The 12,539-nt window shown below is 40.9% G+C and overlaps 1 protein-coding gene across 2 annotated transcripts in view; it reads left to right on the top strand.

The window, feature by feature from the left end:
• plxna2 (plexin A2) overlaps positions 1-12,539 on the top strand; it is a 566,368-nt gene that overhangs the window by 451,378 nt on the left and 102,451 nt on the right. For both annotated transcript variants that reach the window (XM_086011309.1, XM_086011311.1), the window contains exons 16-17: positions 647-783; positions 7,912-8,079. In XM_086011309.1, coding sequence (XP_085867435.1) covers positions 647-783; positions 7,912-8,079 — 305 coding nt within the window. The remainder of the gene's footprint in view (positions 1-646; positions 784-7,911; positions 8,080-12,539) is intronic.

The following is a 12,539-nucleotide window of genomic DNA, read 5'->3' as shown; positions in this document are numbered from 1 at the left end:
TTGAAATAAAATTATTCCGATTGCCTTTGGTAATGCACACCAGATCTGGAACCAGGTTGAGAGAGTGAGAATAAACAGTAGATTCTTTTTAAATCACCTTTTCTCCAATGTACATCGGAAGCTATTTATTTTTGTTAGGTATTCATTTGATAAGGGAAAAAATCGGATCTTAAGCTCACTTATTTGAAGAATGTGCTCCACTGCTCAGGGAATGTATGGTAATTTGTTTATTGCCCTGTATTATTCCAAATGATAATGCTGCTTCAAGCGCCTTTCAGGTGGCCTCTGCAATATAGCATTGCAAAACCAACTGTATAATGCAGAACCAAGTCTATTAAAGCTGATACTGCTGGCGATAAATGTTAAGTGAATGAAAAAGAGGGCAAGTCATTGAAGGTATTCTTTTCAAACCTTCAAAGGTGACGGCCTTCAGAGATATGTAGATTCCACCGAAGGCCCTCGGGAAGGGAGAAAAAGCAAAGTTAATAAATGTAAGCCAAGGAACTTTGGTTATGTTATAAGAGTGATTCATCTTGCAGAGAAACTCCTAGTATCAGTTGGGACAAGCTAGAGAAGTAATTTTATTTCTAATCTGTCTTTGTCTCTCTTTCTCTTTAAATGTATGTCTTTGTTTCCTCTTTGACAGAAGCCTTCTCTGAGGGACCTGAGCCCGAGTCGAGGTCCTGAGTCTGGTGGAACAATGGTAACGATTACTGGGAAATATCTTGGTGCCGGCAGCAATGTCAATGTGATGTTTGGTAATCAAACCTGTGAGTTTTACAGGTAAGGAAAAAAAGAAAGTGTGGTTCATAGAATTACTTTCATTCCAGAAATGTGAACATTTCTCAGCATTGAGTTGGAACTGCTCTGGTGAGCAAATGGAAGATGTTTATTTTCATCTATTGAGTGAGCTGAGTTTTAATCATAAATTCATACTACCTGTAATATATTCAACATCACTGACAGCAACCTGCTTGAATACCACCTCTGGGAACGTCAGAAGCCCCAACTGTATGGGAACTAATTAATTGCTGGAAATGATTATGAGGTCATATTTTCATTGACGGGTTCAGATATAATAAAATGTGGGAGAAAGCCCCAAAAATTTAACTATCTAATGAGATGCGAGCATTACCTTGATATCACCCACATTTAATCATTATTTTTTTAATTTATGTATATTGTAGACATGGTGGGGCAAATTTGGCCTGTTTTGTGCTGAAAATAACTGTCATGGTTGATATTAGCCAAAGTGAACAGATCCTATAGTTCAGGTATATTAACCCAGAGATTAAGAATTGTGATATAATTAGTGCAAGTATATCATGTTATAATTTATAATCAACTATTGGGAAATAATAAAATTGGTACAGAGAATAGGCAACAATTTTCAAATGCTAGTCATTAATGCAAAGGGTCTAAACTTGCCCAGAACTCTGTTATTTCAACCATTCAACTTATCATCTGGTTACTATTGGATCAGTGATTTTGAATAATTTGCATCAATTTAAGGCCCTATGAACTGGGGTTGCCAGCTGCAATCCTACCAGATTTATTCTAACCAAACTGACCATGTAAACCCTTGCAGTTAGCAAAGAGAAAGGAAACATTAACCTTTCAAGTCTGGATTGGATTCAATCCAATGCCTGGTAAAATGACACTGTGCTAACAGATGGGAGCAGGAAGTCACAAAGGGACATAGATTAAGTGAGTGGGCTAAACTATGGCAAATGGAGTTCAATGTGGGGAAGTGTGAGGTCATCCAATTTGGCTTCAAGACAAATGAGAGTATTTTCTAAATGGTGAGAAACTAGGATCTGTGGCGGAGCAAAGATATTTGGGTGTCCATGTACACAAATCACTAAAAGCTAGTGGCCAGGTAAAAAAGCAATCAACAAGGCTAATGGGATGTTGGCCGTTATCTCAAAGGGTCTGGAATACAAATGGGAGGAAGTTATGCTTCAATTGTGCACAGTTTTGGTCTCCTTATCTAAGGAAGGATATACTTGCCTTGGAGGCGGTGCAATGAAGGTTCACTAGATTGATTCCTGGGATGAGAGGGCTGTCCTATGATGAGAGATTGTGTAGGATGGGCCTATACTCTCTGGAGTTTAGAAGAATGAGAGGTGATCTCATTGAAACATACAAGATTCTGAAGGTGATTGACAGGGTAGATGCTGAGAGGTTGTTTCCCCTGGCTGGAGTGTCTAGAACTAGGGGGTATAGTCTCAGTGTAAGGGGTAGGTCATTTAAGACCGAGATGAGGAGGGATTTCTTCACTCAAAAAGGGTTGTGAATTTTTGGAATTTTCTGCCCCAGAGGGCTGTGGATGCTGAGTCGTTGATATTCAAGCTTGAGATAGATAGATTTTTGGATATTAAGGGAATCAAGGGATATGGGGATAGTGCAGGAAAGTGGAGTTGATGTTGAAGACCAGCCATGATCTTATTGAATGGTGGAGCAGGCTCGAGGGACCGTATGTATCAAAGGATATGGAGCAAAGATGGGTAAATGCAGTTGAGGTACAGATCAGCCATGATCTAATTAAATGGCGAACAGGCTTGAGGGCTGAATGGCCTACTCCTGTTCCTATGTGCAATCAAGCAACAATACCCGGATTAACAACAGAAAATGCTGGAAAAACTCAGCAAGTCAGGCAACATCCGTGGAGAGAAATTTGAGTTGACGTTTCGGGTTTGACCCTTCTTCAAAACTCTCCACGGATGTTGCCTGACTTGCTGAGTTTTTCCAGCATTTTCTGTTGTTATTTCGGATTTCCAACATCTGCAGTATTTTGCTAACAATACCCGGATGCCTTGCTGTCCAGTTATAACCCAGAATATATACTTAAAGGTAACGGAGCAAAAGATATTCTGAAATTTTAATCACTCTCTTTCCTGATAAAACAATGCCCCCTTTGTGCAGCTGATCACTCAAAGTAAGGATATCTGTATCTATGCCCAATGTGTGGAAATTAGATCTACCAGCAAAGCAGTTAATGTTTTCCAATTTTACTTACTACAAACTATTCTTCTTTTTGGGCTCCAATGAGTCAAATTTAGCCTTGACTTTATATTTAAGTCATTGGTCAATACTGTATTTGATTGACAGCTGCTGTATTCCTCTCTGATTTTAGTTCTTCAACATTTAAAATAAAAACCCTTTCCCAGGTGTAAATCTGTCTCAGTGAAACATTCTAAGTAGTCTGTTGACATTCTCTGCATCGTGGGTAAAAGGAAGCCAATTGATAAATACTGTACTGCAATTTTAACCTGTCTATTTTTTGGGCTGGTGGAAGGATCATTTTTTAATTAGTAAATCCTGTCCTTATAGTTGTTTTGCAAAAATAAAGTCTCACAAAATATTTTAGGCTCATAGATAATAGGATTGATGTTTATTTTTTAATCTTGGTTGCTACACTTTTTTGCTTAATCCTTGCACCATTAAACTGGTGCTATATAGGTTTGAACAAAGTGCCTCAAGACAGTTTAAATCTGCGTTTAGATTTGCATCATAGTTATGCACCTTTGAACAATTGATAGAACAGCGCAATTCATCTGCCTTTTCATGTGGTAGAACGTACAAAGCAAATGCACTGGAATAAAGATTTGAACAGAATTATCAAAAATATTTCGTCAATTTAACTTCATGTCAATCAGAATTTAGCACTGCACTATAAGCTTTAAGTGAGGTTAAGTTTACTTTAATTTCTACATTTAAATAAGGGCTGGCAGTGGATTTCAACGCTGCCCATTTATTTCTGGATCCTAGGTTCAGATCCAGCACAGACAGAGGTACAAAAGTCTCTCTGCTGTTTGCTTGCTTGTTAAATATCCTAAACAAAACGAGTTAAGGTGATTTCAACCCAGTCTCCTGTCACTATAATTTGATACAAATTGAGCAACTGTGTTCCAAGTTGACCATTTGATGCCTGATATATCTTCCTGTGAGCTTGAGATGAATGATTCCACCTTGAAGAAAGTCCAGCGGGAGTCCTGAAATGCGTCTGACTCCTGGCTTCAAAGAACAAAAATATTATATTCCCGAGCACCTCATCCCTCGCCTAGCTCAGTTTAAAAACGAAGCTTTTGTCTTTTTGAATAAGTACCATATTTTCTCCATTTTGCATGGGAGGACTTTGTCGTCTTATAAACTTCTTCATATAAACTTCTCACAGCTGGCAGGACTGCTGTTCCTTTGTTCCGAGTTCAAAAAGATCCACACCGGCTATAGGGAATTGGTCTTGATGTCCTATGCCCTAAAGAGCAGGTGGAAGGCATTCCACTTGGCAGACTTGGTGAAGCTGGCCTATGGCATTGTCAGAGGGCTGCCATTTTATTTTGGCTGCATGCTACCACTCAACTAAGAAGAACAGGCAGGAAACGCGCTCTCAGTGGCCAACAATGCCTGTGCTGCTCTGTGGTGAAGCTTTCCGAGAGGCAGTGTCTGAACTTATGGCAATAAGCACAAGATTTTGAAGAAATTACTGGCGCTGCTAGGAAATAAAATCCATGCTGTTTTTAGACACATTGTTAATTGCGTTACATCATAAATTGCTTTCAGAGAGTGGAATCAAGGGGTTCGCGGCCCTTTTAGAGCTGCGTTTGCATTTCAGCAATGAAAACCAGACTGAGATGGATACTTGGGAGTGAAGTGGAAGTGTTTGACAAGGCTGTAGCCAAATTAGGTTATTCAGGTGATATCAAAAATCATTAGTGTAGAGCTTGTGCATATTATAACATCATTTAAACCCTGTGCTTCGGTTACAGCCTTTAACTCATTTCCCTGGTAACTGTTATACTGTGTTCATTCTTAAGGTTGCTGCCTTTGGAAGAGTACCAGTGTTTTAGTGCAGTGCTCAATGATGGTTAAAGAAGAGTATTAAATTATTTTGTGACATTGTTAATACAAATTTACAGTAAAGTCATTTTTAGTGGGTTGCAGGAATTCTACACTTAGGATCTACTGGAACGAAATTTCAATTTTTCCATTTACTTACTAAACACAGTAAAATCTGAAATTAGTCTAAAATTTCTCACTACTTGTACTTCAAGCAATAGAAAATTGCAAAAAGCCATTTTGCGGGTGGTAAATGTTGAGAAATTTGCATAGTTTGAAATGACTGCATCAAGGATGTTCAGCACTTGATGGGTTTAATACCCAGTAATTAACGAGGCAGCTTGAATGTGGCAAAAGAGAAAGCCAGAGAAATGTAATTTCTTTGCAAAAATGCAGCTTAGCTTGACCAATGCTGATTCAGAACAAGAAATGCCATGTGTACTATATGAAACTATTGACCATCGTAACATGTTAAGGAAGGAATTCAGTCTGTGCTTGGGCACAGAACAGTATGCTAGTCAATAAGCTCTTAATATAGAACCGATCTGTATTCCATTAGAAATAACGCAGTTTGATTTCTGGCTGAGTGCCACAGGCTGGAAGAGTTTAATGAGATCCACACTAATTACAGCTTTCTATTTTCAATCTCTTCTGATGAACAGAGTTGAACAGAATAGAATTACATGAAAATAGTCCTGACAGGCTAATAATAATCTGAATAGCTAATTACAGACGGATTCGGAGTAGCTTGGACGGGTGGCAGTAGCACACAATACAGCCTTTATTATATCACCCATCCGACTGTAATGCTGCATGGGTTGCCCGGGGCTTGCAGGATGCCATCGCTCTTCTACTGGGGTATGTTCCGTGCATTCCAAATTTTGCAAATGCTCTTTCTCTAATATGAACTACAGTGGAAAACCACTGCACAAATGTAATAGCCTTTGAACATAATGGCACTGCACTGTGATGCTGCATTACATTAATGGCTCCCTTTGCCGTGCTTATGACTCTGGGCTGCTTTTGTTGAATGTAATAATTGCAGTTCTCATCAATCAGTGTGCACTGCTGATCCCATTCGCTGGCACTTGCAGCATGTAAGCAAATGTCCATTTTATAAGCTGCGGGAAATGATTGTTTTTTTTTATGTACGTTAAAAAAGAGAGAGAGAGAGAGAGACAATATTTCATCCTGGGTTCTTAGTACCTGGAGCCTGAAAATTTCAAGCGATTTATTGACCTGAAATTGACCTCGGCAACTTACAAGCTGCCACAATTATCTGAATTCCCACAGGGAGGACTTGAACAGTATCATTAAAGAGACAGACCAAGGTAGCAATGAAATATCAACCTTGCTGCAGACTCTTAAACCCCATGAGCAATGCCAGGGGAGGTCCACGTATATTGCATAAAATAACATAACGAAGTGAGAATAAAAGACTGGACACTATCTCAGAGTTTGGGCCAACATATGGGCAGGGCCATTTACTTGCAAGATGAGCATATAAATGCAATCAACTGATTAAGTCAGCCATAATAGTATTTCCCAATTTATATTAGTGTCACTGAATGCATTTGAGATTTACTTCTTTGTGAAAAGTACCATTTTGCTGCAACAGACATAGTCCAGATCACCATGCCAGTCATGGAGCTACACTAAACTCATTCTAGCATTTGAAGTTGCTAAGAATGATCAAATCATGCAGACAGGTTTAGTCTTGGGTATTCCAGAAGAGGTGCAACCATACTGTATAAGCTTTTTTTAAAAGTTAAGTTGCATTGACATGTCACTGTAATAGCTGCAAATGTGTAATAGGTGCAGATTTGGGTTGAAGGGGTATCGTGGTCATTCCTAATCTAGTTGAGGCAAAGAGCTTTTTCCAAATATAAACATGCTACTGCTGTAGGAACGGTGGGAACTGTAACTATTGTGATGTCAGCAATAGCAGGTGTTGAACTGACCAAAGTCCTACAAATCATTGGGAATAGAAAATGAACTTTGAGATGGTAAGAGAGAAAGTAAGCCCACAGGGAGGGACTTGGCCACAAGGTAAAATAGCACTCGTCCAGTTTGTTGAACTCAACACACACCTTTATGTATTTTCTAATGAATTTTCTGTACATATTTTAACATTATAATTTGAGTTCAAAAGTCTTCTATCAACCTATACGATGTTTGTGTAATCTTTGTTTCTAATTAAATTTAATTGGCTTTGTGCATTTGCTAAATAGGCCGAATGCTGTAATGGATTAAGTTTGGAGCGCACTGCTTGGGAAGCAGGGTGGGGGGAATGAGCCGTATTATAATAATGTTGAAATAACCAGCAATATATATCTTTAAAATCTTTTGGGTCACGGAGGCCGCCGTCTTGCAGTGCCCACTGCGACCGGGGAGATAAGATTGTTTTACCATTTATTTGAATTTTCCACTTTTCTCTTTTTTTATTCGCTTATGGGACCTGGGCGTCACTGGCAAGGCCAGCATTTATTGCCCATCCCTAGTTGCCCTTGAGAAGGTGGTGGCGAGCCGCCGCCTTGAACCGCTGCAGTCCTTGTGGTATTTTCTCATTTTTCCCCTCCCATAACCACAAAGGAAGTAAACACTTTAAGCTTGCTTCACGTACAAAGCTATTTCTTGCTCAACACCCAGATATAATTCTAGCACTCGTTGAAGTGAGGCAGTAAGTATTAATTCAGAAATGCAAAAACCATGGATCACACTGATGAATACACTTTTTTTTTCCTCAATGTGCTAATGCAAAGCATACAGCTCAGAGTCCTAAAATAACTGCAAAAAACACCCCTTCCTGCTCTCAAAAGTATAGGACTATTACAGTGATGGCATCTATTAGAATATGCAGGTTGTCGATATTAAGTGAAAATCTGTGTCTAATAATCTCTGTGGTTACTTGGCACAGTTGCACCGGCAGACTTGAGGAGCTGATCCTTTACCCCCTCATATTGAAAGAAGCATGTCCACATTTCTTGCTGAACTGCAACATCGGCTAATGCCAGGGATACTGCATTGCATTTTTTTTTTTAATTAACTTTTTTTTCCCCCCTCTTTTTAAAGGAGGTCTGTATCTGAAATCGTTTGCGTTTCTGCTCCATCTCTTCACGGTCCTGGCAGTGTTCGTGTTTCATTGAGTGTCGATCGAGCTCAGTTGGAGGATAGTCTGCAGTTTGAATTTATTGATGATCCCACTGTCCTACGGATTGAACCAGAATGGAGTATTGTCAGGTACCAGACCTTATGACAGCCAAACTTCATATTACATTGGTGCTCAAAATCATTTATACACTAAAGATTGTACAACAACAAAATTACTTCAGGTGAAGTTACACTACAACCGTAGCGCCAATAGAAAATATTTTCTCTTTGCACCAACACGATTGTTAGTGTAAATGTAGCCTGATTCTGGAGTCAGAGTTTTAATTCCAGAGTTAAGCAGAATGAGACTCCCGGGGGAGGGAATCTCCCTCCATTTTCACCTCTGACTCAGGTCGAGCATTAACACCCGATTTAAACTACACCAGTTTAGTGCTGAAGTGAAGCTAAAACCACCTCACACCAAAGTCAAACTTGAAATGTAAATGTATCCTTAAACAGAGTGAGATATTTCATTTAAGCTGCTATACTACATGTAACAGTCTACTTTTCTTAGATATTTCATGTCCTAACCTTATAATATGACAAAACTCATAACTAAGATGGTAGACTGCTCTTCTATTGATTATTAATGGCGTAAGATTTATGCAGTAACTGTTCCGATTTGTTAGACTAATCTATCTATGGAGATCCCTCTCTCTTATGAATGTGTTTTATGTATAATATCATGCTGGTGATTACTGTTTTACGTACTTTAACAAAGTACAGTCACACTATTTTTGTTTTTCAATTTGCCAAACAAAAATGTGACTAATCAGTAGAAAGTGGCAGCAGCAGGACGTCTCTCTGATCTGATTTTCACTTCCACAGAAGTGCTTTCCTCTGGGAAATGCTTGAGAATCACTCTGTACAACTATGAAAATTACTATGCAGTAATTCACCTTTTCACACATCCTCCCACTGCAGGTTTATCAAGATTTTGATTACATTGCAAATTTAAAGGCCTGATCCTTCATGGGGTGACAAACACTTCATATAACTGGCTCATTAAGCAGTGGGAAGCATATGAATCCCAAATATTGTAGTGGAGATGCTTATGACTGGGATATACCTGTGGATGGCACACACCAGATATAATAGGCAATGTGTACATTTCACGGCATATCTGTGTAAGAATCTTTTGAGACCCTAAAAAAAAGACTTGTAAACTTTCAAGAAATCTATGGTGTATTTACACTAATTAAGAGGTGACCAAGGGACAGTAAGAAAAACTTCATTGATGTCTTTGCGAATGCAGAATATCATTATGCAAACATTTTATTGCAGTAGAAACAGCTGTTTAAATTCTCCGCTCCATGTGAAGGATTCTTCCTCATTTGGTCAACCTTCATATGTAAATAAATGGGTTAATCATTCAAATACCTGGAAAAAAAAGCATCTGGTCATAAAAACATCACCAAAGACAAAGAAGAAATCACTAAAAGTGCAAATCAAGTACAAAAATCACTAAAAGTAACGACGCAAGTTAATAAGGCCATAAAAAAAGCAAACCAAGCACTTAGGGTTTATTTCTAGAGGGATAGAATTGAAAAGTAGAGAAGTTATGCTAAACTTGTATCAAACCCTGGTTGGACCACACTTACCGAGTACTGCGTACAGTTCTGGCTGCCATATTATAAAAAGGATATAGAGGCACTGGAGAGGGTGCAAAAAAAGATTTACAAGGATGATACCAGAAATGCGAGGTTATACCTATCAGGAAAGGATTAATAAGCTGGGTCTCTTTTTCTCTTGGAAAGCGAAGGCTGAGGGGAGACCTAATAGAGGTCTTTAAAATTATGAAGGGTTTTGATAGAGAGCAAAACTAGGGGCCATCAATATAAGATAGTCACCAAGAAATCAAACTGGGAATTCAGCAGAAACTTCATTACTCAGAGAGTGGTGAGAATGTGGAACTCACTACCACAGGGAGTGGTTGAAGCGAATAGTTGTGGTGATTATTCTTGTTTTATAAGAAGCATTGTAATTGGTTGCCTGTTTTCCTGCCTTGAGATATATGCTGTAAACTTATTGGTTAGTTGATTCCATGTGACCTGTGGTGGCCATCTTAAATTCAGTTTTCTACAGCTTGGTTGAGACTGGGTGCTCAACATGTACTTGCTGGTTTTTTAAGGTTAATAAAGCCTAGCTTTTGAAAGGCAATCTACTCTTTATTTCAATAGTATAGATGCATTTAAGGGGAGGCTAGATGAGCATATGAGGGAGAAGGGAATAGAGGGTTATGTTGATAGTTAGATGAGGAAAGACAGGAAGAGGCTCGAGTGGAGCACAAACACCTGTTTCTGTGCTGTGTATCCTATGTAAAGAAAATAAAACAAGCTGCAGCCAGTGCCACTGCAGTCCATTTGGCACCGGCGAATATAATCGGCCCTAATCAATAATATCCCGGAGGTGGAATTTGTAGACCCATTACTCTTTACCAATGCATGAATCATACCGTTAACTGATGGTGATGCCTACAAATACTAGAAGAAGTCATCTATTATGGACCCACCTCTTTGAAACTTCTTCAGAGAGCTTCGACATCATCTCAAACCTTGAGACATTTTGCCTCTTGTATAGCAAGATTAAGCACCCTCATGGGACAGGGCAGCATCTGTAAACCCCATCATCACTGCTGATGTTAATCGACATCCCCTCAAGCCCTGCAATACTAGCACAGCTAGAAACTGGAGGTGTTTGCGTTCATGATGAGTCAATCAAAGCAGATGACTAATAAAATTGTCATGTGATTGAGGGAAACCACATTTTCAGAAAGAGAAAAGCTCTTACAAAAGGTCGAATAAGAGAAAACTCATTGACTGTAATAATTATACTGTCCATAAACTGCAACCTTCCTCAAGTAAGGACTCTATAATCAGCCTTTTGGATTCATCAACTTCCCCTAATTTTTACAGATTAGCTTTCCCAGCACCAAGGGAAAAAAACAGCTGGCCAGCTTACCTCAGTTACTTATGAGCCCTGACAAACTGTACAGAGTTCTTCTATCAACAGATGAAGCCCTTTTTACATCAGGTTTTGATTTTTTTTCTCTCACACGCTACTTACTGGCAAAGTCTGGCTAATCACCCATACAAAAAATGAACCCTCCAGAAATACGGGGGAAAATTTGGTTGGTTATCGCCTCCTGTTAGCGTCTTCGGGGGCATTAACTACTTACTGCCCGTGCGCGACCATTTTAGCGCCACCCGCGAAATTCAACTGGCAGTTTGCGGTGGTGCTAAACACTACCGCCACGATCTCCTGCGCCACCTCCTGCAGCCAGAGCGCCAGCCTCCGCTCAGGACCGGGATGTCTCTGTCGGTGGCGGTGAAGATCACAGTCGCTCTCAATTTCTACGTCAGCGGCTCCTTCCAGGCTTCAGCAGGGGATATTGCGAACATCTCCCAGTTCACTGTCCATTGCTGCACCCGAGAGGTCACAGATGCTCTCTACAGAAGGAGAAGGGAGTACATTTCATTCCCCATGACCTGAGACAAACAGCATGAACACACGTGGCTTCGCAAGGATAGCGGGCTTCCCCATGGTTCAGGGCGCCATTGACTGCACGCACGTGGCATTGCGGGCACCTTCTCAAAAGGCAGAGGTTTTCCGCAACCGCAAAGGCTACCACTCTCTGAAAATGCAGTTGGTGTGCGACCACAGACAGCGCATCCTCGCCGTCAATGCCCGCTATCCTGGCAACAGCCATGATTCATTCATCCTGCGCCAGACTGGTGTCCCAGATCTGTTCCGACCCCCACATCAACCTCGTGGCTGGCTCCTCGGGGACAAGGGTTATCCACTCTGCACCTGGCTGATGACACTGCTCCGTAACCCCAACACTCCTGCTGAGCTCGCCTACAATGAGAGCCATAGTGACACCAGGAACCTCATTGAACAGATGATCGGCGTGCTGAAGCATCGGTTCCGGTGTCTTGACCACTCTGGAGGAGCCCTGCAGTACTCCCCTGATCGAGTATCGGTTTTCATTGTTCTGTGCTACATGCTGCACATCCTCGCCATTCTGAGGACCCAGCCATTGCCGTCAGGGATGGGTGGACCACCTCAGGAGGAGGAAGTGGGAGAGGAGGAGGATGAAGAGGAGGAGGAGCTGCAGCAACATGGGAGGGAGGCGCTCAATGTTGCTTCTGCACGGGCCATTCGTGAATACCTCGTTACACAGCGCTTCCGATGAATGAGAGAGCAGAAGGCATTTGGTGACTGCGTGGCCCCAGTATCTGATGTTTCACTCTCTGGAGACGCAGGCAGTGAGGCTCCAGCTTGGTGTTCCTGATCCTCTCCCACGTCGTTGCCACTGGGAGGCTGAGGGATAGGCTGTTCAGATGGTGGCTCACTATCTGAAAGCAGGAAGGCACAAGAGTGTGTTTAACGTGAAGGGAGGGGGGCAGGAAGGGAGCAAGGAATGGAGACAGTATAGTTAGATGGAAAGTGGGAAGGGCTCGTGTTGTGAGAGGGAAATGGTATGAGCGAGGAGAAAGAGCTGATGAATATAACGTTGCTGTCCCCAAGGGGGTCGACCTTTCCGACTG

This window comes from Somniosus microcephalus, chromosome 18 (genome assembly GCF_052327205.1).
Source record: "Somniosus microcephalus isolate GS21.2 chromosome 18, FLI_Smic_1.0, whole genome shotgun sequence".
In the NCBI taxonomy this organism is placed as follows: Eukaryota; Metazoa; Chordata; class Chondrichthyes; order Squaliformes; family Somniosidae; genus Somniosus; species Somniosus microcephalus.
This window is presented reverse-complemented; position numbering and strand designations above follow the sequence as displayed.